The 23233-nt window shown below is 44.1% G+C and overlaps 1 protein-coding gene and 1 long non-coding RNA gene across 4 annotated transcripts; one reads left to right on the top strand and one right to left on the bottom strand.

The window, feature by feature from the left end:
• The first annotated feature begins 1197 nt into the window (after positions 1-1197).
• On the top strand, positions 1198-20340 carry LOC122229945 (caspase-14-like). 3 transcript variants are annotated; one of them, XM_042955547.1, is made up of 7 exons: positions 1198-1892; positions 3436-3488; positions 4738-4887; positions 7659-7884; positions 8359-8475; positions 16631-16740; positions 20053-20340. In XM_042955547.1, exons 1-7 carry the CDS (start codon positions 1538-1540, stop codon positions 20134-20136), a joined length of 1095 nt encoding a protein of 364 aa, XP_042811481.1. In that variant the 5' UTR covers positions 1198-1537; the 3' UTR covers positions 20137-20340. The 3 variants fall into 3 exon arrangements, with proteins under 3 accessions (XP_042811481.1, XP_042811480.1, XP_042811479.1); XM_042955546.1 differs by having other exon boundaries at positions 18315-20145; XM_042955545.1 differs by lacking the exon at positions 20053-20340 and adding an exon at positions 17267-18303.
• Positions 7756-23091, bottom strand: LOC122229946. The gene is made up of 4 exons (XR_006207204.1): positions 22919-23091; positions 13809-13894; positions 8077-8345; positions 7756-7939 (listed from the first exon to the last, which is right to left on the bottom strand). It is a non-coding gene; the product is annotated as an uncharacterized LOC122229946 (long non-coding RNA).
• Between the last annotated feature and the right edge of the window lie 142 nt (positions 23092-23233).

Here is a 23233-nt window from a genome sequence, read left to right as displayed (position 1 = left end):
CTCTAAAAATAGTGGACATGTTTCTTACATAACTACAATGTTTTTATCCCACCTGGAAAACGCTAACAAATTTTTTGCATATCATCCAAAACCCAGCCCATATTCACATTTCCAATGATCTCAAATAGGACTTTTTAGGGGTACCTGGCTGGCTCAGTCTGTGGAACTAGTGACCCTTGATCTCCAGGTTGTGAGTTTGAGCCCCACAGTTGGTGTAGATTACTGAAAAATAAAATCTTTTTAAGTTTATTTTGAGAGAGAGCACACCTGAGTGTTTTCCTGTGATTGGGGAGGGGCAGAGAGAGGGAGAGAGAAAATCCCAAGCAGGCCCCAAGCTGTTAGCATGGGGGCCCCATGCAAGGCTCAGTCTCACCAATCATGACATCATGACCTGAGCAGAGATCAAGAGCCTGGAGGCTTAACCAACTGAGCCACCCTGGTGCCCCCAAAATAAAATCTTTTTTAAAAAGGGAGTTTTTACAGTTGGCTTACTAGAATCGGGATGCAAACAAGGTCATGAGTTTCCTTCACCAGATCTTCCACAGGGTAAGTAATTTTGGGGCAAATCACAATTAGAGTGAGCTCCTGAGGTCCCCAGCAAGTCAGGGAACTGAGCAGCAGTGACAGTAACGGGCCGTTGCCAAGCTGAGATCTGCTCCCCAAGGCAATGTCCCTTCCAGGCTGAGCAGTGTGCATTTCCAACTTCTTGCTGACTTCAAATTCTCAAGCCTCAACCTTTTTCACCTCTCCCTCTCCAATGAAAGCTGGCTCCAGGCTATTGCCTCTAGGTGTTATTTCAGCGTCCTATTTCAGCGTCCAAGTGGAGCCAGTGGTTTCGGTAGCTGATAAACACTCCGGATCAAACTAGGCTGCACATTGGAATCACCGGAAGAGCTTTTAAATGTTTTTTTAATGTTTATTCATTTTTGAAAGACAGAGAGAGACAGAGCACAGGCAGGGGTGGGGCGGAGGGGGGGGGGGGGGGCACAGGATCAGAAGCAGGCTCCAGGCTCCGAGTTGCCAGCACTTAGCCCGACGCGGGGCTGGAACTCACGGACCGCGAGATCGTGACCTGAGCCGAAGTCTGACGCTCAACCGACTGAGCCACCCAGGCGCCCCTCACCTGAAGAGCTTCAAAACGGCTGATGCCTGGGTCTGCCACCCAGAAATCCGAATGTAATCAGCCGGGACTGTGGCCTGAGCTCGAGGAGTTAGTTAGCCAGGTGACCCTAACGCGCAGCCACGGCGGAGACCCACGGAGGAGCCGCCGCCACCAAGCTCTCCCTCCCCGGGCTCCGAGGGTTAAGCGGGAACGGGCGGGTGGGGGCGGGGCTTCGAGGCAGGGGCGGGGCCGCAGAGGAAGCCTGGCGGGATCTCCAGGTCGCCGCCGCCAGCCCGCCCGGCCGTAGCTAAGACGAGCGGAAACGCCTCCGTTTTACAAAACAAAGGCAGAAACGGGAGGCGTGCGCGGCCCGCGGGGCTGAGACCTCGGCGGTTGGCCCCTCCGGCCCGGGCGCTGCAGCATCTTTGGGTGGCCATGGCGACGAGCCTTGGGAGCGGCTGGCGCTGGGGGTCCGACGGCCGCCAGGCGCCTCCGAAGATCATGCCGACCGTGGAGGAGCTGCAGAGCCGCGTGCAAGAGACGCTGGACCTGCTGTCCCCGCGGGAGCTGAGCCACTTCCGCGTCCTCCTCAAGACCGTGGACGAGCGGCCGCGCGTGAGCCCCGTGCGGCTGGAGCTGGAGGGCGACAGCAAGGCGGGGCTGGCCCGTCTCCTGGCCCAGCACTACTACCTGCCCGCCGTGTCGCGCGTTCTCGTCAAGGTGCTGCAGCAGCTGCGCCGCGCCGACCTGCTGCCGCGCTGGCAGAGCGCGGAAGACGACGACCGCCGGGGTGAGCGGGGGCGCTGCCGCGAGCCGGGGCTGGGGGCTGGGCCCGGATCGGCGGCCGGGATGGGGGGGCGGGGTGGTGGCGGCCGGGTTAGGGGGCGGGGCCCGGGTGCGCGGCCGGCGGGCCGGCGGAGGGGCGGAGCCTGGGTGAGAGTGGGGACAGCCGGGCAGGGGGGGAGAGGTCCGGGTGATCGGGGGGCTGCCGGGGCTGGGGGCGGGTTCCCGGGCAGCCCGCGGGGCGGAGGCTAGCGGAGCCAGGGGCTGGCGGGTGCCCTAGGACCCAGGTGACGCGCGGTGGGAGGTGGGAAGCTTGGGTGAAGCAGCCCGTAGGATCGCCATCCCCAGGCGCGGAATCCGAGTGATCCGTCGAAGAGCGGCCATCAGGGTTTACGAGCACATTTTGGGGGTCGGCTCAAAGAGCAGATCGACTCAGCGGCAGGCCTGAGATGCTTCGTTAACGACCACCTTCAAGAGATTATGATGTGGGAGGTTTCCAAATGATGCAGTGAGAAGCCCAGTGTTGGAAACCCCACTGCCACACCTCCAGGGGGTGTATTTATGGAAGGGGTGGCTCTTCTTGCACACCATGAGACCATTTGCCGTCAATCTGGGACGATGTGGCTTATGATCAAGAAATGTAGTATGGAGCAGGTTGAGGGAGGTGGGGCTCCCCCCCACCGGCCCGATTTGATAAACGGGTGTGTACATAATGTGTATGTGAGAGAGAGGAGAGAGAGGAAGCAGCACTTACATGGGAGCCATTGAGATAGACAGTAAAATGTGCCGTCGGTGACCTCTGCCATCGGCATGCCTATGATCTGATTGAGCTTCTAGGTGTGTTACTGTCGCTGATTTTGTTTAGATTTGTAATGCATCACAACTGTAATGGCCCACCACACATGGCCGACAGGCAGAATACTGGCCCTGTGGAGCCTTGACTCTCCCTGCTTTCACTGCACCTACAAAGCATTTGTGTCGTCCCTCCTCCCAGGTGCGTTGGTCATGTACCACTTCTGCTATCACCTCTTTAGACTGTTGGCAAAGTGGGCTTTTTTTTCCAGAGTCATCCAACCTACACAATATTATGGCTCTACACTGGAGGCACCCAATACATGTTGGAATTAAATGCTAAGAGATTATGCTATTTTTTTCTTTTTAATGCCTAGTTCCTTTACTTCAATTTTCCCCTTATTGATGTCTTAATCTCCTCTCCAGGAAGTACATGTGCAGTAATATGTCAGTTAGACCTTGTCCCTTTTTATCTCTGGCCTGGCTCTTCCTGCCCTTGTATCCCACGGCGGCCTCCGGGAAGCCTGTTTTAAGTTTCCAGCCTCATGAGTTTGCAGGAAGGTGTTCATAATCCAGGGAACCTGTTCTAAAGCGAGGTTGAAGCCTGCTGGACCCCCAAAACGTAAGAGGCAACAGAATTCCTTGGGAGGAGCTTCCTGTTAACAGGGATGACAGTGGATCTTGATTAAAACTTAAAAAATGGGAAAATAATAATGTGTTTTTTCTGTTTTATTCTCTTTTCATGAAAATTCATGCAGAGATTCCAAGAAAGATTCTAAAGAGAAGCTATGACTGCGTGGATGGCGAACTGGTAAATATTTTTGCTCTCACTCCAGCACCGCACGCTGGTTAGGAAAGATGGTATTTATTTAGCCGCTTGAACTGCCATTTTAACATTTTTGTGTGTGCTGTTCTTGTTGGTTAAAGACTATCTGTATGGTTTTCTCAAGTGGTCATATCTCACTGCTTTTTGTTATGAGAGTGGAAGATAAACTTGAGCCAGTTAAAACCACTGTGCGTGCATTAACCAAACAAGGTAGGAACTGCTGTTATTTCTGTTTGACAAGTCAAGAAAAGTGAGGCAACTTCAATGGAAGTTCAATGCCTGGCTGTATGGCCTTGGACGACTACGTACATTGCTGGTTCTAGCGTTTGGTTTTTTTAAGTTTTACTACGGAAATTTTGAACAAATAGTAAAGTGGGATAGAAAAACGAATCTCCCCAACTCCAGCCCAATGTACTTATGACCCTGCTTCAGCAAATTAGAAACATAGAACCAATCTTGTTTTGTCTGTTCCCGCTCCCATTATTTTGAAGCAAATCAAGATAATCATGTCCCTTTCATCTACGGACACTTTCGTGTGGATCTCTGAATCTTTAGCAGGAGGAAGGAAGGAAGGAAGGAAGGAAGGAAGGAAGGAAGGAAGGAAGGAAGGAAGGTTTTGCAAAACATAATCACAATACCATTATTCTACCTAAAAACAACTTCCTTAATGTTTGCAAAGAGGCGGTTAGCATTCAGATATCCTTGACTCGTTCCTATGTCTTTTGCAGGGGGGTGGTTTGAATCAGGATACAGATTCATACAGGGCCTACACAATTACAGTTGTTTGCTTTGTGCCTTGAGACTCTTAACTTAGGATGCTTCTTCTTTCTTTAGCCTTTTTTCTTGTTATTTATCTATTAAAGAAACCAAGTTGTCTGTAGAATGTCCCACATTCTGGATTTTGATGATTGCAGCCTTGTGTGGTCATTTACCGTTTCCTCTGTCTGCCATATTTCCTTAAACTGATACTCTAGCTATACGTAGGAATTTAAAACTGAGATTGGCCTGTTAGTCCTAGTCTGAGGAAGATATTTGAAAGGATTATAAATCAAGTCATGACTCCCCCCACCCCCGTTCCATAACTAATAAGAGAGACAATCAGTGTTGCATCCCTGATCCAAACTGGGAAACCTCACCATCGATCCCTAGAGAAACTCATTATTTTGTATCTATGACACATTTGGATTTCTGAGTTTGGTTTGGTTTAATTATTGTTGGCTTTCCTGGAAAATAGGACTGTTATGACCTGAGTGGCAAGCGGAAGGCTTTCCTCATGTGTGTGGAGAAGAACAGACCCGGGGCTCACCGGGACGTCATGCTAATGACCGAATGGCTTGGCCAGTGCCAGTTTGAGCATACTTCGTGCATCGATCCCAACAAAATGGTAAAAATAAAAAACAATGAGGAACCTAACTTGGATCTTCCAATTTTCCTTTCTTTTTTAAAAAATTGGGTTTTAACACCTGGTAAGAATCAGGACCTACCTGCTGCTCAATGACATGTGTGTCCTGATAAAACTCTGGATGCTTTTGTAATTTTACGTGTGCGATACCCTACCTCCCCTTCCAGTCAGGCAGGGACCTCTTGGGCTCCAGTCTTGGCTAGGGCCCTGCAGTTGAAGAGGGAAGGGAACCCCAGAAGGCATCCTTGGCAAGATGGGCAAGGGGGCCAAGGACAAGGCGGAGTCTGGAGTAGGCAAGTTCCAGAGCATTTAGGAGCAGGAAGGACCAAGGAAACCCCTTTGAGAGGTCATCGGGAGGCAGGCCAGAGGGATTCCAGCAGCATGAGTCTTTGTGGGACTCACTTGGAACCCTGGGAGAAGCGTGGGGAGGGAGCCGATAGCACTGGGCAGAATTGCGTTGTGACTTAACTAGATTGTACTGAAAAAAATAAGGTGGAAGAGGATGGTGGGAACTCCATTTGATCTCTTTGACCTTAGCTGAGACATGACTCAGACCTGCCCTTATTTAGGGACAGTAACATAGGAAAGCCCTCCTTAGATCCCAGGAGTCACTGCTAATGAATGTCAAGGAACAGCATAGCATGGGGTTGTGGATGCCACACAGGCTGCCTCGGCTGGAATCCTGTCCCTTGCTAGTTGCTCCCTTAAATCTGGTTCTCATCTGAGGGTGACTTGTCCCCCTCATTTGGCCATATCTGGAGCCATCTCTGGTTGTCACAACTGGAGGGTGCTACAATGCCCAGAACAGCCCCCACAGCAAAGAATTTTCTGGCCCCAAATGTCCTTTCCCCAAGGATTGGACCAGAATCTCTTCATTTTGCATGGTTTTTAATCCTGTCCTTTTCATTCAAATGGCAGAAACTGCCAATGTTCTTTTAGTTTATGCTCCTCAGGGTCTTAAGTGGTTACTGTTCCTGGATCCTGGCAACGTTTATAAATATTTAGCAATGTCACTGGCAAAAGTATTTCATTGTTCGGAGTTTCGTTTTTCCGATTCTTAGTTTGGTTAAACATCCTTTGGCCATTTTTTTTCCTTCTGTAAATTATCTGTTCTGTCTTCTTTTTCCCTTTCTCCTACTGGGTGGTCTTTTTCTTGTTCTTATAGTTATTTTCCTGGATATTATTCATTTACAAAACGTACTGCAAATATGTTTCTCTTACCCTGTGACTTGATTTTTTGTTGTCCTAAGTCATATGGAAGTCTTTTAATTTTTTTGTGAGTAAACTTGTCAGTCTTTCTTGTCAGCTTCTTGTTGTTTGTGTCTTGATTAAACCCCATGCCTTCCCAACTTAGAAAATGCTTAAATGATTTTTCTCTAATATTTGCATAGCTTAAGGTTTTCCTTTCTACTCTGGAATCTTATTTTTGGAACAGTGTGAAGTTGGAAGCCTCACCTTATGTCCAGATGGATAGTCTGTTGTCTCAACATTTATTGAATAATGTGTCCTTCCCCCACATACTTAAAACTCTGCCTTTATTGTGAAATAAATTCCCATATATAATTTGATTGGTTTCTAGAATCTAAAATATTCCATTCATATATTTGTTTATACCTAAGCCAGTATCTCCCTGTTTCATTCACCATGATTTTTAGGGATATTTTGATGCCTGATAGGGCTATCCCTCCTCTCTCTCTCTCTCTCTCTCTCTCTTTCTTATGAATATGCTTGGCTCTTCTTGAGGATTGTCTGTCCTCTGTGACCTGGAGAATAATCTGGTTAATTTCCACCGAAACCCTTTGATTGCCTTGACATTGAATTGAGATTCATTTGGAGTGAATCAGCAAATCAATAGTATTAAGAGAAGCGTGGGCATGTCATGGTTCATTGTCGCCTCTTCCCCAAAGCTTTATCCTTTCTTCATTTAGGTTTATTCCTAGGTATTGTCCTAGTTTGGGTGTGACCGTGAATGGGACCCCCTTTTCTGTTATGGGGTTTAAAAGATTGTTGCCAGGTAACCGGAGTGGGGGGTGGGGGGAGAGGATCTTTGATCTTTGTGAGTTAATCTTGTATCCAGTCAGCTCACTGGCCTCTGGTTCCAGTAGTTACTTGGTTGATTATTTCGTATTTCTAGAAAGTCATGATATGTGTAAAAAATGAGTTTTGGCTCTTTGTTTACCGTACCCTATTTAGACTTCATTTCACTTTTACATGCTTTATTGAAGGGACTGGAATCTTGGCTACCAGGTTTACGGGAGCAGTGATGGCCGCCACTCCCGTCTTGCGTTTCTCTCTAGGGGGCTCGATTCTGATGAGGCCTCTCCATAGGTCCTGGCAGGTGTATATTATTGGCAGATCCCTCCATCCCCTTCCATTTCTAGCTTATTGAGGGCATTAATTTTAGAAAACAATAACTTTATATGTTAAAATAAGTTAATAATATAAAATTTACATACACTAACCCTTTGGGGAGCTATCATTTTGTTGTTTTTTTTTGCAGTAGAGAATCAGAAATGCCCTAATTCTGTTAAACAAGAACCAATGGCACAAACAGAGATTACGGGAATTCTGAGAGCAGCCAAAAGGGAAGGGACAAGTTCAGGAACTGATATTTACCTCATACGAACCCTGCCTGAGATGTAGTTATTTTCATATTTGTCATATCCTCGGATTGCCTACTGAAAAGAACCATCTCCAGCATTTCTGATTTTACTTCCCTCCAGTTATTTTGAATATGTGATCCTATTTTACAGGAGTTACTTGGGAAAATATCATCATTTCGGGATGGACTCAATGAAATTAAGGATGATGTTGGCTGTTGCCTTGTTACTCTTATGTCCCACGGGGAGAAAGGCTTTATTAAGATGAAAGATGGTGAGAGAGTCAGCCTGGAGGACATTTTTGAAATGTTTAATAATAAAAATTGTCCGGCACTTCAAGAGAAACCAAAGATCTTTATAATCCAGGCCTGCAGAGGAGGTGAGTGGAGACTTCTTGGTCCAGTCCTGTGTCTAGGGCATTCTCATATGGATGACTGAGAAAAGAAAAAGAAGTTACAAATATTTATTTGTTTGTTTGTTTACGATCAGAGGCCCCTCGGCTGATGTGACTTTAGTTGTGTGGGGTACTAGAGACTTTGGGCTGGGAGGAAGGGACAGAAGGGACACTTACCTGGGATGGAATCATTAACTCTGGCTGAGGAATGGTCCCAGTCACTCACATCATGGGGTAGGCCAGGGAGCCTCAGATCTGAGAGATATGTGTGCAGTTCCCAAGGGCTATCCCACCGTCCACGTGATGCCTGGCGACCTGCCGGGCCGATATCCGACTTCTGTAGCTTCTGTGGCTATTCCTCCCTCTTCTGGAGGTGCAAGCTTGTTGGGACGTTGCTTAAGGGTTCCTGGTGTCAATGGCGCATTACTGTAGTGTGTATTTTTGTTCTCCAAAAAATAGAGAAAAGAGATAATGGTGTTGAGACAGACGATGAACCCATGGAGTCTGATGACGTATCTGAGAAGAGGAGGCTGCCCACGTTCAGTGATTACTTCATCATCTATCCTACCCAGGCAGGTGAGACAGTGAGGGTAGATGCCAGTGACACACACTTTCTTCCAGAAGGTTTAAGTTATTCGTGATGATTCTCAGAATCTTTTTTTTTTAATTAATTTTTTTTTTTTTTTTTTTTTTTTTTTTAAGAGAGAGAGAGAGAGTGTGTGTGAGTTGGGGAGGGGCAGAGAGAGAAGGAGACACAGAATCGGAAGCAGGCTCCAGGCTCCCAGCTGTCCGTACAGGGCCCGACGTGAGGCTCGAATTCACAGACCGTGAGATCATGACCTGAGCTGAAGTTGGATGCTTAACCAACTGAGCCACCCAGGCCTCCCTTAAATTATTTGTGCCTTACAAATTGACATCTAGAAGGAGAATTTTTTGTTAACCTCTCCATCTCCGTTTACAAATGTTCCCACTTTTAGAGATGGCAGGTTGGCATCTCTAAACAAAAGAAGCAGATCATTCTTCCAGGAACGCACAGGCCCCCGAGCAAAGTATTGCATGGTGAATGAGATGGTTGGCTCTTCTGTGAAAAAGATCTTGGCCCAAAAGCTAGTTCTGCCACTTAGTATATTTGAGACCTTCAGTATGTTTTAATTGCTAGCTATGTTAGTTTCTTCATGTAAAACGGGAATGATAGAATTCACTTATGTCTTTGGGATGTTATATAAATTGAATTCTATAAAGCAGATGTGCTTATCATAATTAATGGCATAGTGAATACAAAAAAAAAAGAAATTAGATACTATTATTACTAACATATTCTGCTAATAATATTATCATCATTGTTACTAATACTATTATTGATAATAAGTTAAAGTCCAGAAGAATCTGTGTATGCGAGGGTGGACTTGATTCACTTGTGAGGGGAAACAAAAATGTTGGAGAGATAGAATTAAGGGGTCCAGGACATTTCTTTAGGTTTTTTTTTTTTTTTTTTTTTTAGGCTTATTTTTATTTAAAAACAAAATGTTTGTTGGTTTATTTAGAGAGAGCGAGAGCACATGCGAGTAGGAGAGGGGCAGAGAGAGAGGGCGATGCAGAATCTGAAGCAAGCTCCAGGCCCTGAGCTGTCAGCACAGAGCCCGATAATGGGGCTCGAACTCATGAACTGTGAGATCATGACCCAAGCTGAAGTTGGACGCTTACCTGCCTGAGCCACCCAGGCACTGCTTTATCTTGACTTGAAAAGAGGATTAAAGTAGCTTGCAAATATATATATATATATATATATATGTGGAATTTGATATAAAATGTGGAATTTGATATAAAATGTGAGTGAAGAAATGCAAGCAAAGGAAACTAAGGGCCACCACTTAAAATGAAACCATCCTTCGTGGTAAGATGCGAGAAACTTCCCCACTAGGGTTAGACGAAAGATCTCACTCCTTGGTTGTTTCTCCAAGAGAGATGAACGCATGTGGCCTCACAGAGACTGGCACACAAAAGTTCATAGCAGCTTGATTTGAAATAGCCAAAGACTGAAAACAACCCAAGTGACCATCAACAGGTGAGCGAATAAACAAATCCCGGTGTGCCACACGTGGACTACCAGTCAGCGATGAAAGGAAATGAGCTCCTGATATAAACTAACTGCAGAATTATTATGGAACGGTTCAGGGTCAAGGCGAGAAACCTCATGCTCCAGTTTTATGGAACGAATGAGTTTTATGACTGCTGGACTGTATATACATTTAAGGGCTAGAGACTCAGTATTGAACAGAAGAACTAAAACTCTCTGCCTCCACGGAGCTTCTGCGCTAGTGGGGGAGACAGACGAGAAACACAGAGAGAAATTATATGTTGTGCTACTTTACGATCCCATTTATATAAAGCTCTGAAACAGGCAAAACTAATCTGTGGTGCCAGAAGTCAGGATACTGCTTGCCCTCAGGGCTGCAGAGTGTGGGGGTGGTAATGACCAGAGGGGGCAAGGAGGGGACTTCTGGAATGCTGGCATCATCTTGTTTCTAGATGGTTCTAGTTATGGGGTGTGTTCACTTTATGAAAGTTTATGGAGCTATTCTGTACCCCTAAGGCTTTGCCCACTTTGCTATGGGATGGTTCCCTTTCAGTGAAATCTTTACCAAAAATAAATAAAATAAAATAAAATAAAATAAAATAAAATAAATAAAAAAATAAAATACAATAAAATATGTTAAATGCTGATAAGTGCTATGGAGAAAAATAATGCAGGGATGAGGGTTATAGGGAGTGTCGAGGGAGAGGAGTGGAGATGGCCGTTTTAAAAAAGAGTTGTGTAGAGATGTCCCCATGGAGAAGCTGATTGTTGTGTGGACATTTGAGGGACATGAGAGAGGGACTTATGCAGATATTTGAGAGAATTTGTGTTGTGACATAAGAATACTTAGGATATAGGGACGCCTGGGTGGCTCAGTCTGTTGAGCATCCGACTTCGGCTCAGGTCATGATCTCACAGTTTGTGAGCTCGAGCCCCGCATCGGGCTCTGTGCTGACAGCTCAGAGCCTGGAGTCTGCTTTGGATTCTGTGTCTCCCTCTCTGTCCCTTCCTGCTTGTTGTCTCTATGTCTCTGTCAAAAATAAATCAACAGTAAAAAAAAGAATACTTAGTATATAACAATAATAAAAACTCTATGTATACACAGACCACTAGAATAGAATAGAGAATGTACACGCAGAACCAGATATGCAGGACAACTAGGTATGTGACAAGCCATTAGCAATTAGTGTTGAAAAAATGGGCTGTTCAATATGTACTGCTAGGAAAACTGGCTTCTCCGTGGGAGAAAAACAAAAAATTATTTCTTGGCATAGGATTCGTTGTATCTTTAATCATGTGAAATGTCCAGTAAGTCTATAGTAATGATCCTTTTATCTCTAATATTTGTGGCTTCCTTCTTTTAATCTTGATCAGTATTGCCAGTGGTTTCATTAAGAACCTATTTTTAGGGGTGCTGGGCTTAGCATCTGGTTAAGCATCCGACTTCGGCTCAGGTCATGATCTCACAGTTTGTGAGTTCGAGCCCTGAGTCGGGCTCTGTGCTGACAGCTCGGAGCCTGAGTGGAATTCTCTCTTTCTCTCTCTCTCTCTCTTCTTCTCTCTCTGCCCCTCGTGGGATTTTCTCAATCTCACTCTCTCTCTGCCCCTTGCTCACTTATGCCCTCTCTCTCTCTCAAAAAAAAAAAAAAAAAAAAAGAACCTATTTCTGGTTTTGTTCATTCTCTCTAGCATAGGTTTTTGATTTCGTTAATTTTGATTTCATAAATTTTCATTAAAATTTCCATTTTTCTTCATTTGGGGGTTTCTTCTACTCTTCTTTTCCCAACTATTTTGGTTACTTGGCTCATTATTTTCTCTCTTTTCAAAAAATAAGCATTAAAAAAAATTTTTTTTAACATGTATTCATTTTTGAGAGACAGAGCACAAGTAGGGGAGGGGCAGAGAGAGAGGGAGACACAGATCTGAAGCAGGCTCCAGGCTCTGAGCAGTCAGCACAGAGGCCTATGCAGGGCTGGAACTCACAAACTGTGAGATCATGACCTGAGCCAAAGTCAGACACTTAACCTACTGAGCCACCCAGGCGTCCCCAAAATATAAGCATTTTCAAATAATCTCCTCTGAGTACTGCTTTTACTGTATCCCTCACATTATAACATGTAACTTTTTAAAAAGTGTTTATTTTGACAGAGAGAGAGAAAAAAAAGAGAGAGGGAGAGAGAGACCCTCCCTGATCTCATGCACCAAACTGTGAGACCATGACCTGAGCTGAAATCAAAAGTCGGTCGCTTAACTGACCGAGCCACCCAGGTGCCCCAGCTATTAAGATATTAATACTGAGCTTGGAACTAACTACTTTAGTAAATGGATCTCTTAGGTATTTCTTTTGGCCTAGGAGTGCTGTGAAAAAATTACTGAGACACTAAGGGCACCATGAACTGAGAAAGTTTGGGATCTTCTGCCCAGAGGAATCTCCTGCACATGTATATACATGGACAAGATGACCGACTGTCCCAGTTTGCCTGAGATGGAGGGGTTTCCCGGGACTGGACTTTTCAGTGCTAATACCAGGAAAGTGATGAATGGGGCTGAGTCGAGCACTCTACTCTGGGCACTCCTTTCAAGTTGCTTAGTGGGGCAAATAAAGGGGCAGGAATCTAAAAGCCACTGGGAGTCGTATATTCATACTGTAGAATACTGTGCCGCAGTTGAAAAGAATCATCATGGTGAAGTTTCAAATGCAACAGTTAATGAAAATAAGACAGCTGTGGGGCATCTGGGTGGCTCAGGTTGTGATCTCACAGATCGTGAGTTTGATTTCTTGGGCGTGGGATGAGGCGGGAAGGAGACTTTGCCGGATTCCTTTTATAATTTGAATTGTGAACCATTTGTATTTGAGTCCATTTTTTGTTGCTTTTTGGATTCCACATACAAATGAAATTACATGGCAGGTCTTCCCTGTCCGGCTTATTTTACTTAGCAGAATACCCTCTAGTCCATGTTGGCAAGATTTCTTTCTTTTTTATGGCTGAGTAATATTCTCTTGTGCATATGTGTGTGTGTGTGTGCATGGGTGTCCATGTAAGATAAATATACATCTATATTTTTATCTACTCATCTATTGATAGATGAATTGTGAACCATTTGAATGTATTATCTATTCAAACAATGGATTTAATCACGGCTTGACTTTTGGCTAAGATCAAGGGCAAAAAAGATGGATTTAAAACATTTTAAAGTTATCCTCTTTTAGAAAGTAGATTTCAACAAAATTCGGGCTTCCGACATCTAGTTCACCGTTGGAGTTTATACCAGCTACCTGACCCCTGTGAGTTCTAGAGCCTGTCCCTCCTGGCCTGTGACCAAGCCATCTCACCTATATATAAGAGAAGCTATAAGGTGTTCATGTGTTCATTGGCTACTTGTTTTCAGTCTTGTGAGTGATTGGAGCTCTTGTTCTATGGCCAGAGTCATCATCTAATGCAATGTTGGGGGAATCCCGGTCTTGATGACTTTTTAATTTGACCCTGTTCGGTAAATCTGTGGAAATTCACTAGCTTTCAGCCCGAGTCTAAAGTTCTCCAGTTTTACTCATCAGACTCATTTTTTTGTGGCCTAGAGTCTGTCCTGAGGACTGAACCCGTGGCCATGGACGACAATAGCTGATTATTTTCAAAGTGACAAGAAATGTATAATCTTTCATTTAATAAGATGCTTGGCAGCTACACTGATTTTCGCTCTGCTGACTGGCACATCCTCCACGGGGTTGCAGACCAGGTTAGGTTAGAGGCTTTCAAATGTTATTTGCCACAACCTACAGGAAGAAAGAGCTATGGTGTTGCATCAAATCTAATGCCTTGATTGTAAGACATACCATTATTTTGTGTCCTCAGGGAGCTACCAATTAATTACTCTGTGACACGGAAGAGATTATGTAGCACATCCAGATTTCAGAGATGCCTAAGTGGGGGAGGGGGGTGGGCCGAAAACTTCAATATTAGAATTGCTAAAATCTACACTTCATTATAGTCTATCACATATATTTATGTAAAAGTATAAATACACATGTAACACACTAGTTTTATAAATTATAGCTACCCTTGCTGCATTGATGTACTTTAATATTTTCTACTATATCCCATTTTATCCCATTTTCAAAAAAGGCAGTTTCATTTTTTTAAATTAATCAATTAATTAATTTATTTTGAGAAAGAGAGAGAGAGAGAAAGTACAAGCGGGGAAGGGGCAGAGAGATGGAGAGACAGAATCCCAAGCATGGGATGAGCCATGGGGCTTGAACTCCCAACCATGAGATCATGACCTGAGCGGAGATCAAGGGTTGGATGCTTAACTGACTGAGCTGCCCAGGCGCCCCTAAAAAATACAGTTTCAATATGCTAAATTGATTTGTTGGCTGATAATTGGGCCGCAACCTGCAGTTTGAAGAACACTGGATGGATTGTCAAACATTGTGATGTGGTGTTTCTAACTCAGATTTACTCCAAGAGGGACAATACTGAAATTGCTGTATGGTTCCTATACTAAACAGATATGTTTTGTGGATTTGTTTACAACTTTATGGAGATATAATTGAAGTATGAGCTGTACATATTCCACGTGTACCATTCAAACAGATGGAAGTATATGTTCATGACACCATCACCATGATCAAGATAAGCAAATATTGCCGTCACCGCAAAAAGTTTCTTCATGTTTGAATCTGTCCCTACCTCCATCCCCATCCCTGAGTCACCACGGTTGTGTTTTCTGTTACCACTGATTAGATTATATTTTCTGGAATTTTATATGGCTAGAATTATATAGCATGTAGGTTTCCTCCCTCCCCCCCTCCCTTCTTGTCTTCTTCCACTCAGCATAATGGTTTCGGGTTGTACCCATGTCGTTTGTATATCAGTAGCTCATTCCTTTTTATTTCTGAGTAGTATTTAGTTGTGTGAATATAACACAATGTTAACACAATGCGCTCAGCCATTCACTTGTTACTGAACATTTAAGTTGTTTCTAGGTTTTGCTTATTACAGATGAAGCCGCTGTGAACACACGTGTGTACATCTTTGGGCGTATGTTTTTGTTCTCCTTGGGTAAATACGAAGAAGTGGAATGGTTGGTTCACATAGTAGGTGTGTTTGACTTTTAAAGAAACTGCCAAGTTGAAAATTATTTTTCAATGTGGTTGTATTGTTTACATTTCCGCCAGCAGCATATGAGAGTTCCAGTTGCTTCACATCCTCATTATCAGTTGGTTTGATCTGTTTTTAAATTTTAGACAGTCTGATGGGTATAGAATAGTATCACCTTGTAGTTTTAATTTGCATTTCTTGGAGGCCTAGTGATTATCTTTTCCTGTACGTGTTGTCCGCTCACATATCTTCTTTTGCTAAATGTCTGTTCATGTGTGTTGTCCAATTTTTTATTGGGTTGTTGGTTTTCTTATGAAGTTGTAAGAATTATTTTCTTTTTAATTTTTTTTAAGTTTATTGATTGTGAGAGACAGAGGAGGGGCAGAGAGAGAGAGGGAGAGAGAGAATCCCAGGCAGGCTCTGTGCTGTCAGCACAGAGCCCAAAGTGGGGCTCGAGCTCACAAACTGTGAGATCATGACCTGAGCCGAAACCAAGAGTCGGACGCTTAACCAACTGAGCCGCCCAGGCACCCCTGATAATTATTTATATATTCTGGATTCAAGTTCTTTGCCTGGTATGTATTGCAAATATTTCTCCCAAACTGTGGCTTGCTTTTCATTTTCTTAATAACATGTTTCAAAAAACAAAAGTTTTTAATTTTGATGAAGTCCAAATTAGCATCTTTTTCTTTTGTGGCTTATGCTTTTTGTGTTCTAAGAAACCTTTGCCTATATTGAGATTGCAAAGGTGTATCCATGTTTTTTTTCTGTTCCAACCTAGATTTATTATCAGAGGGTACGATTTTGATATTCCCATCAAATTTCCACACTGAAAAAAGACACGTTTCATGTTTTTTACTAACTACTAATAAAAACAATTCCACTAAATTTTTTTGAGGACCCCAAAATAAATTCTATACTGATGTATTTGGGGGATATTTAGCTTAAGATCCTATAGCAAAAGTCAGAAAAAAAAAAAAATAGACGGGGCACCTGGGTGGCTCAGTTGGCTGGTCATCTGACTCTTGATTTCAGCTCAGGTCATGATCTCATAGTTGGTGAGTTTGAACCCGACATTGGGCTCTGCACTGATAGTGCGAGCCTGCTTAAGATTCTCTCTCTGTCTCTGTCTCTGTCTCTGTCTCTCACTTCCCCCACCTTCAAAAATAAATAAACATTAAGAAATATAGAAAGGAGGGATAAATGAAGGAAATATGGCAAAATGATAACTGTTGAATCTGGGGGATGATTATATGGGAGTTTGTTAAACTTTGCTTTCTCCTTTTGTGAATATTTGAAAAGTTTTATTTAAAGATTGATAGAAGAGAACTGCCCTCTTGAGGGGTTACGTGCTGTTGGTCACAGGAGTCCCCTGGGAGGCTCAGTGCTTCCTCTTTTTGTGTCTGTGTCTCTTATGGACCCAGGCCCACTCCTATTAATACAAGAATGCTTCCGTATTCTCAGTTCAAAACCATTTTACAGGTTTCACTGTGGGTAAAAGAAAAGTTCGGTGCAACCAGAGGAGGAAAACACATGAAATATTTTCACTTTGTAGATCACGTTGCTTTACGGCACCCTCGCACGGGCTCGGTGATGATTGAAGCGATGGCTGAGGTCTTTAAACAGCATGGAAATAAGTGGCACATCGCTGACTTTTTCACCAAAGTAAGTAGATTCTAAGTGAACACGTGCTTCATTCATGTACTTGATCGGAGCATTTTCATGAGGTTGGCTTTACCCATGAAAATGTGAGAGATACTGAAAAGTTGCTTGGAAGTGATGGGCTGATCATGACTTACAATGACTGTAGCATTCAGAAAACAGGGTTGAGCCACCTGCCGAGGGAAACAGAATGACACCTTCCGTTCCTTGCTAATAGAAGGGCATTGGATATTAGGTGAGCTTTAAAGACCCTGCCTGCTGTGTAGCCCACCATTGCAGCCAGCTTTGGCCCGACTCAGCACCCCTAGAGAGGGCAGAGCCTTAGGACATCTCTAAGGACAGACCCCAGCTCACATTTGTCTCCCCAGCTTGTAGCCCATAGTAAACATTCACTGAATGAACACGTGCTCGGTAATGGCGGTTGATGTGCACACAGACCCTAGTTTGGAGAATGGCCCAATTGTTGTAGTTTATCGTATCAGGATTGAAGAGAAATTTTCTTCTCATTCTGAGAGGTTTACGCCCACAGAGAGCTAATGAGAAGAGATCAGAGAAGCGCCCAGTAACAGCGAGGCTAACATTGATTGCGTGGCTCACTCCACGCCAGTTGCCGTTCTCTGCGCTTCCCAGATGCGAATCCAGTCAAGCTTTCCAACACCCCTCAGGGACCTCCTGGGATTCACATCCCCTGTGACAGATGGGGGCGAGTCGGTGGCCGAGCTGGCACCCCAGCCTGGGCAGAGTGCTTCTAGAGTTCATGCCCTAATCACAATTACATATAAATTACTCCACACCTGCCCAAGGTATGGTAACTATTTTTGTTTCTTTAAAATAGGAAGATTTAATTTTAAAAATTTACATATGATGCTTAACAGCCCTTCAAACTCCTTCTCACCTCATTTGAGGTCAGAGTTGGGTGGGGGTGGGACGTGAAAGGGAGGGACCACAAGACAATTTTGACACTCATTCCGACCATATGCCCGAGTATTTTCTATTGCTCAGTTTCTCTGAGAAAACAGTTTCTTGTCAGCTTCTCAGCAATGTTATAATAAAGACAGATTTGGCCAACTGTAATGGAAATCCATCGTAGCTAAGGCTAGCTGAAAAATTGTTTGGCTGACCGACGTTCATTAAGCCTTTACCGAACACCCTTTATTTTGAAAGTGCTTGCTGAGTAGACACTGGCGAAGAAAAAAAAAATCCATAAATGAGCATGATGGGGCCTTTGCATTGAAGGCCCTCATGGCCCAGCGACATGGAAGGGTGGCTGATGTGCTCACAACCAACCCTGGGATTATAGGGCCACGGGGTGCTTTGGACATAACATAACCCAACCCTTTCATTTTACGGCGGGTTCCCTTGCCTACTAATCCCCAGGGGCAAGTCGAGACCAAACCCAGGTCTGTGGACCCTGGAGTCCAGACAGCTGCATTCCAGACACTTGGGGGGCCATGCTCCTTCCACCGCCATTTGCATATTGCTTTCCGAAATGCATAGAATTCTGCCATTTCACGCCGTGGGTTGACTAAAAGGCTTTCGCTCAGGGCTTTTGAACAGTCTGTACTTTAATCTTCCAGGTGAATAACAGAGTGGTGCACACTGAGTTTCATCTACACGAGGAACCCATAAAAGTGTCACTTGTCATGGAATCGACTTTAACTAAATCTGTGTACTTTTGACATCGGGAGGATGAAAAACTAAGGGCTGCTTTATAACCGACGGTGTAAAGAACAGAGAGCGTTTGTAGCGCGGTTCTAATGGTTATCATTTGGGGTTATTTCTGTCACCAGTTGTACTTCTCCGGTTTGTTTTGCAAATACGTGGTATTTTTCCAAGATTGGGCCATGTATAGTTGCCGCTTGTAAATAATTTGACTTCTTTGAAAAGATCACTGTTTTTGAAAATGGGCTTTCCTGAGCTGTTACCAAAACAGGGAAGCCCAGCTCGATTTGTGGACCATTTTTATAATGTGCTTCCCTTACTGATTACACTCCACCCTCTCCTACTTTGGTGCTGGCGTTCATCCTCGTTTTCTTGGCTTAGTCTTCAAGAGCTGTCTCTGTGTAGTCCTGTCCTGGCTCGCCTGATTTCCCCCATGTTGTTGTCTGCAGCCAGACTCGTCTCCTTTTTGACTCCATAAGCCATTCTCGAGTCTGACCCGGGGGTCTTCGTTTGTACTTTGTTGCCCTTGATGCCTCGTGTTTCCACCCGCCACCCATTCCCCAGCTTCTCCCTTGCTGCGCGGTACCTCTGAATGCTGTTTTCTCTGCCTGGGATGCTCTGTTCCACTCCAGTCCTTTCCGCCCCTCCGGGTTTGGTTCAAGCATCCTTTGCACGGGAAAGTTTTTCCGCCAAGGCCTCATGCTAGGTCAGCTCTTTCCGAGTGCTCTGCTCACAGACCCAGTGCTTTTCTTCTGCAGCATTTAGCACCACTGTACTTAAAGGACTGTGCAGTGGCCACGAATCTCTCTCCAGTTCAGTCATAAGCTCCAAGAGGCAGAGGCTGTGTGTCTCATTCATTGCTGTATCCCAGCTTCCATCGGTGCCTTATGACATAGAGAAGCGATGTGATGAACGTTTGGTGAATGACTAGTCTCTGTCTTTTAATTGTTTTGTCCATTCGTCAGACCTCGCCTCATTACCTCTGTGCATCTGGCCACCTTCCAGCCATCCCCACCTGGCTGGTTGTCCTGTGGCGTCTTTAACTCCCTAAGTTGGAAGTCAACCTACATTTCCCTTAAATCTCTTTACAAAACCCATCCCATTGTTAATAATCCTCTGACTCCCCACTGCCTGCGGAATATACTCAGATTGCCCTAGGAGAATGTTCCAAGTCCTTCTCTGTCAGGCCCGTACTGCCCGTTTGTCCTGGGTCTTGACCACATGGGGATGATTTGTCCTCCCCTCAGGCATCCCCTCTCACAGAACCAGGCTTGTGGGTTAATGAATGTTGAATGAATGCTCTTGGCTATGTTCATTGAACAATGAACTATGGTTCATTCTCTCCCTTCTGCCTGAAGCGTCCTTTGTTCTGTGTGCTTTCTCTACACCACACATTCTTTAGGGTGCGGCTTGGGTCCCATCCCACCAGAAGGAAAACTGTATGTAGACCAGCGTTTACTTAGAGTTCACAAACTCCGGGCTGAAGATGAGCTTTCATTGTGATTGTGTTCTCACTTTTCGTGTAACTTTGGACTATACTAAACCCTGGTTTCCACATCATAAAAGGAGATTTGGCTCGGCTGAGAACTCATCCAGTCACTGGACTTCCCTGAACTTTGGCCTCTTAATAAACTGTTCATGAATATGCTGCAGGTGTGGCTATTCCTGATCCTAGAGGTTCAAGCTGGAAGTTGTGCGAGACCATTGGGCCTGTATGAGGATACAGGTGTTCGGTGAAAATGCTCTGAAGACTGAGGGTCACGATGACTGAAGCAACCCGGAATCTCTAGGCCTGTCTCCATTTCAGGGACAATTGTGTCCTTTTTAGTTAATGTGATTTTTCAAGTCTATATACGTGTGATTTAATTTTGAAAACTTTTGAGTTTTGATGTTTGATATGTGACTTTGTTTTTTTTTTTTTTTTTTAATAGACCATTAAAACGTCACCTTGGTTCATAAAATATGAACATCAGGTGAGCCTTCTCTGTTCATTTTGCATCCTGTGCAATCCTGGGACTCCAGGCCCAGGGACTCATTTCAGGGGGACGGCAGCAGCTAACACAGGCAATAGCTCGTCTCCTGAGGCAGGTTAAGTGACTAGTTCAGAGTCCCAGTTAGCAATGCGGCAGTGCATGAAATACATTCCAGTGCATGAAAATACAAGACAAAAAGTGCCAAGTGAGAGAGAAAAGTTATAAGACAGAATCCTTTCAACAAACAGGCCCATGCCAGTTAACTAAGGGAATGAATGAGCTTTGGGGCAAAGGAGGGAACAGTTATTTTGGAACATTGCTCAGGCCACGGCAGGTAAGATTCCTGGAGAGGACTGGAGCATGGCTGGATACCAGACAAACAGGTCAAGGAGGAAGTCAGGTTAGAGAGGGAGGTGGGAAGGTGCCCAAGATGAACTTGAAGCCTGGGGCCAACTTGGTGTCCTCTGTATTCTCTCGGCTGTAAACCAGAACAGGGTCTCCTCTAGCCATCCAATGACACATGAAGTGTATCCCCCCCAAAACTACAGTCCCTACCACAATTTTGCATTTGGAAAAAAACGTAAACCGAGTTTTTCTCTTTTTAAATATGAATGCCCAAGATCAAAAGTTTGCCAAAGGAAATTCCGAGTTTTATTTAAAAAGGGCACAGGGTGAGGGGAGGGGGCGCCTGAGTGGCTCAGTTGGTTAAGCATCCAACTTCGGCTCAGGTCACGATCTCATGGCTCATGAGTTTGAGCCCCGCAAAGGGCTCTGTGCTAACAGCTCAGAGCCTGGAGCCTGCTCTGGATTCTGTGTCTCCCTCCCCCACTCTCTCTCTCTGTCTCGGGAAAAAAAAAAAAAAAAAAAAAAAAAAAACCATTAAAAAAAAAAAAACAGGCACGGTTAAAAAATGTTGCAGAAACTTGTGCAGACGACCAGGGACCCTGGAAGGTGGGGAGGACACTTAGCTGCTCGCTACAGATTTTCTTTGACAAGTGCCTCTTGGGCCATGGGCTCCCCACCGTGGTTTACTATAGTACCTTCTTCATTTTTGGACTTTTGTTGATTCATTTCCTCACCAAGGAGTTTCCTTACGTGGATTAGTTCTCAAGAGCAAAGTTGTTTTGTGAGAAAAATACTATTTTGGGGACAAACACCCAAACATAATTACAGTACAGTGTCCTTGCAACAAAGGAAGTAGTCCTGGGACTCCAGCGTGCATATGGGAGGGAGCTGTTGAGGTGGCTGGGGAGGCCCCTCCAGAGAAGTCATGCAATACAGTGACAGAAAACTGCCCCTAAAAGCCACCTGTTCTATTTTCCACATAGCTATTTTTTCTTTGGGAGCCAAAATGTCTCCAGATATTTTCAGCAGTTTCTAAGGATGCTTAAACCCATTCCTAAGTTTTCATTCCTTCTCTATCAGCTGCAATGGGGTTTTGTTTTTTTAAATTTTTTAACCTGTGTTCCTCAGAAAATTTCAAAAATGCTAAAAATGAGACGAAAAAAAACTCACCCAGTTTCTCTACTAGTATATTAGCGGTTCTTAGCCTGGCTACACATTAAAATTATCTAGGGAGGTACTTATAAGAATCAGATTTTTTTAAGTCCTGAGAATGTAATATACAACATGGTGACTATAGTTAATAATACCATATTGTGTATTTCACTGTTGCTAAGAGGGTAAAAGTTCTCATCACAAGAAAAACACACTTTTTGTAACTGGATGGTAACAGATTTTAACTAGATTCATTGTGGTGATCATTTCACAATATATACAAATATGTTTTATGGCAATACTTCACTTTAAAAAATCAGATTTTTGGAGTGCCTGGGAAGCTTAGCCAGTTAAACCTCTGACATCAGTTCAGGTCACCGCTGATGAGTTCGAACCCCAGCTCAGGCCCTCTGCCTCTGCTTCTCTGTCCCCCTCTGCTTCTCCCCCTTTCCCCTCCTTCCCCCTCACCCGAGCATGCACTCTTTAAAAAAAAAAAAAAAAAAAAATATATATATATATACATATATATATACATATATATATATATACACACACATATGTGTGTGTATATATATATATATGTATATATACATATATATATGTATATATACATATATACGTATATATATACATATATATATATATATATATATATATATATATATATATCAGATTTTTAAAATCTGGGTTGGGCATATGTTTAAAAGCTTTCCACGTAATTCGCAAGTGCAGCAAAGATGGAAACCCAATACATAAGTTAATAACTTGGCCGTCTCTTTACCATCATCTTTTAATGTGCAGGGCTTCAATTTTTTTTATTATTGAAGTTTAGTTAATACTGGCTTCAAGTTTTAAAAATAATCTCCCCCACCCGGCAGGTCTTTAGTGGCTGCATAGTACTATATGAACGGAATGAATTTTTAATTACTCATCTATCGATATTGATTCCTTTTCCTCTAGAAAAAGAAACCTGCCATCTGTAGTGTTTTCCTTTTAAGTTTTTCAGGAAAATTTCCTGTAAGCGAACTTTCAAAATCTGAATTACGTACTGATAAATTGCTCTCCAAGAAATGAAAATAACTTCTCCGGCTTTTGTTGAACGAATACTTTGTCACGCTTTGCTCAACATGGCTCCCTACGTAAAGACACTTCAACTTACGACAGGGACCAGAAAGCCGATTCGGCCTCCAGCGGCAGGTCGCTGATGAATTACAGCGGAGGTGGCCGCGTGCCGCGGAACTCCTTCGCGGCGCCGGAAAGCACTAACGTCGCAAAAGGCCCCGCTGGATTAGGCGGCCCATTCACCCTTCCGCTTAGCTTTCGCTGTCATTGGCTGGCGGCGGAGTATATAAGGACGTCACTTC

The sequence above is a fragment of the Panthera leo genome, chromosome C2, assembly GCF_018350215.1.
Source record: "Panthera leo isolate Ple1 chromosome C2, P.leo_Ple1_pat1.1, whole genome shotgun sequence".
Taxonomy (NCBI): Eukaryota; Metazoa; Chordata; class Mammalia; order Carnivora; family Felidae; genus Panthera; species Panthera leo.
The sequence above is the reverse complement of the archived record's forward strand: the minus strand, read 5'-3'. Positions and strand labels throughout refer to the sequence as shown.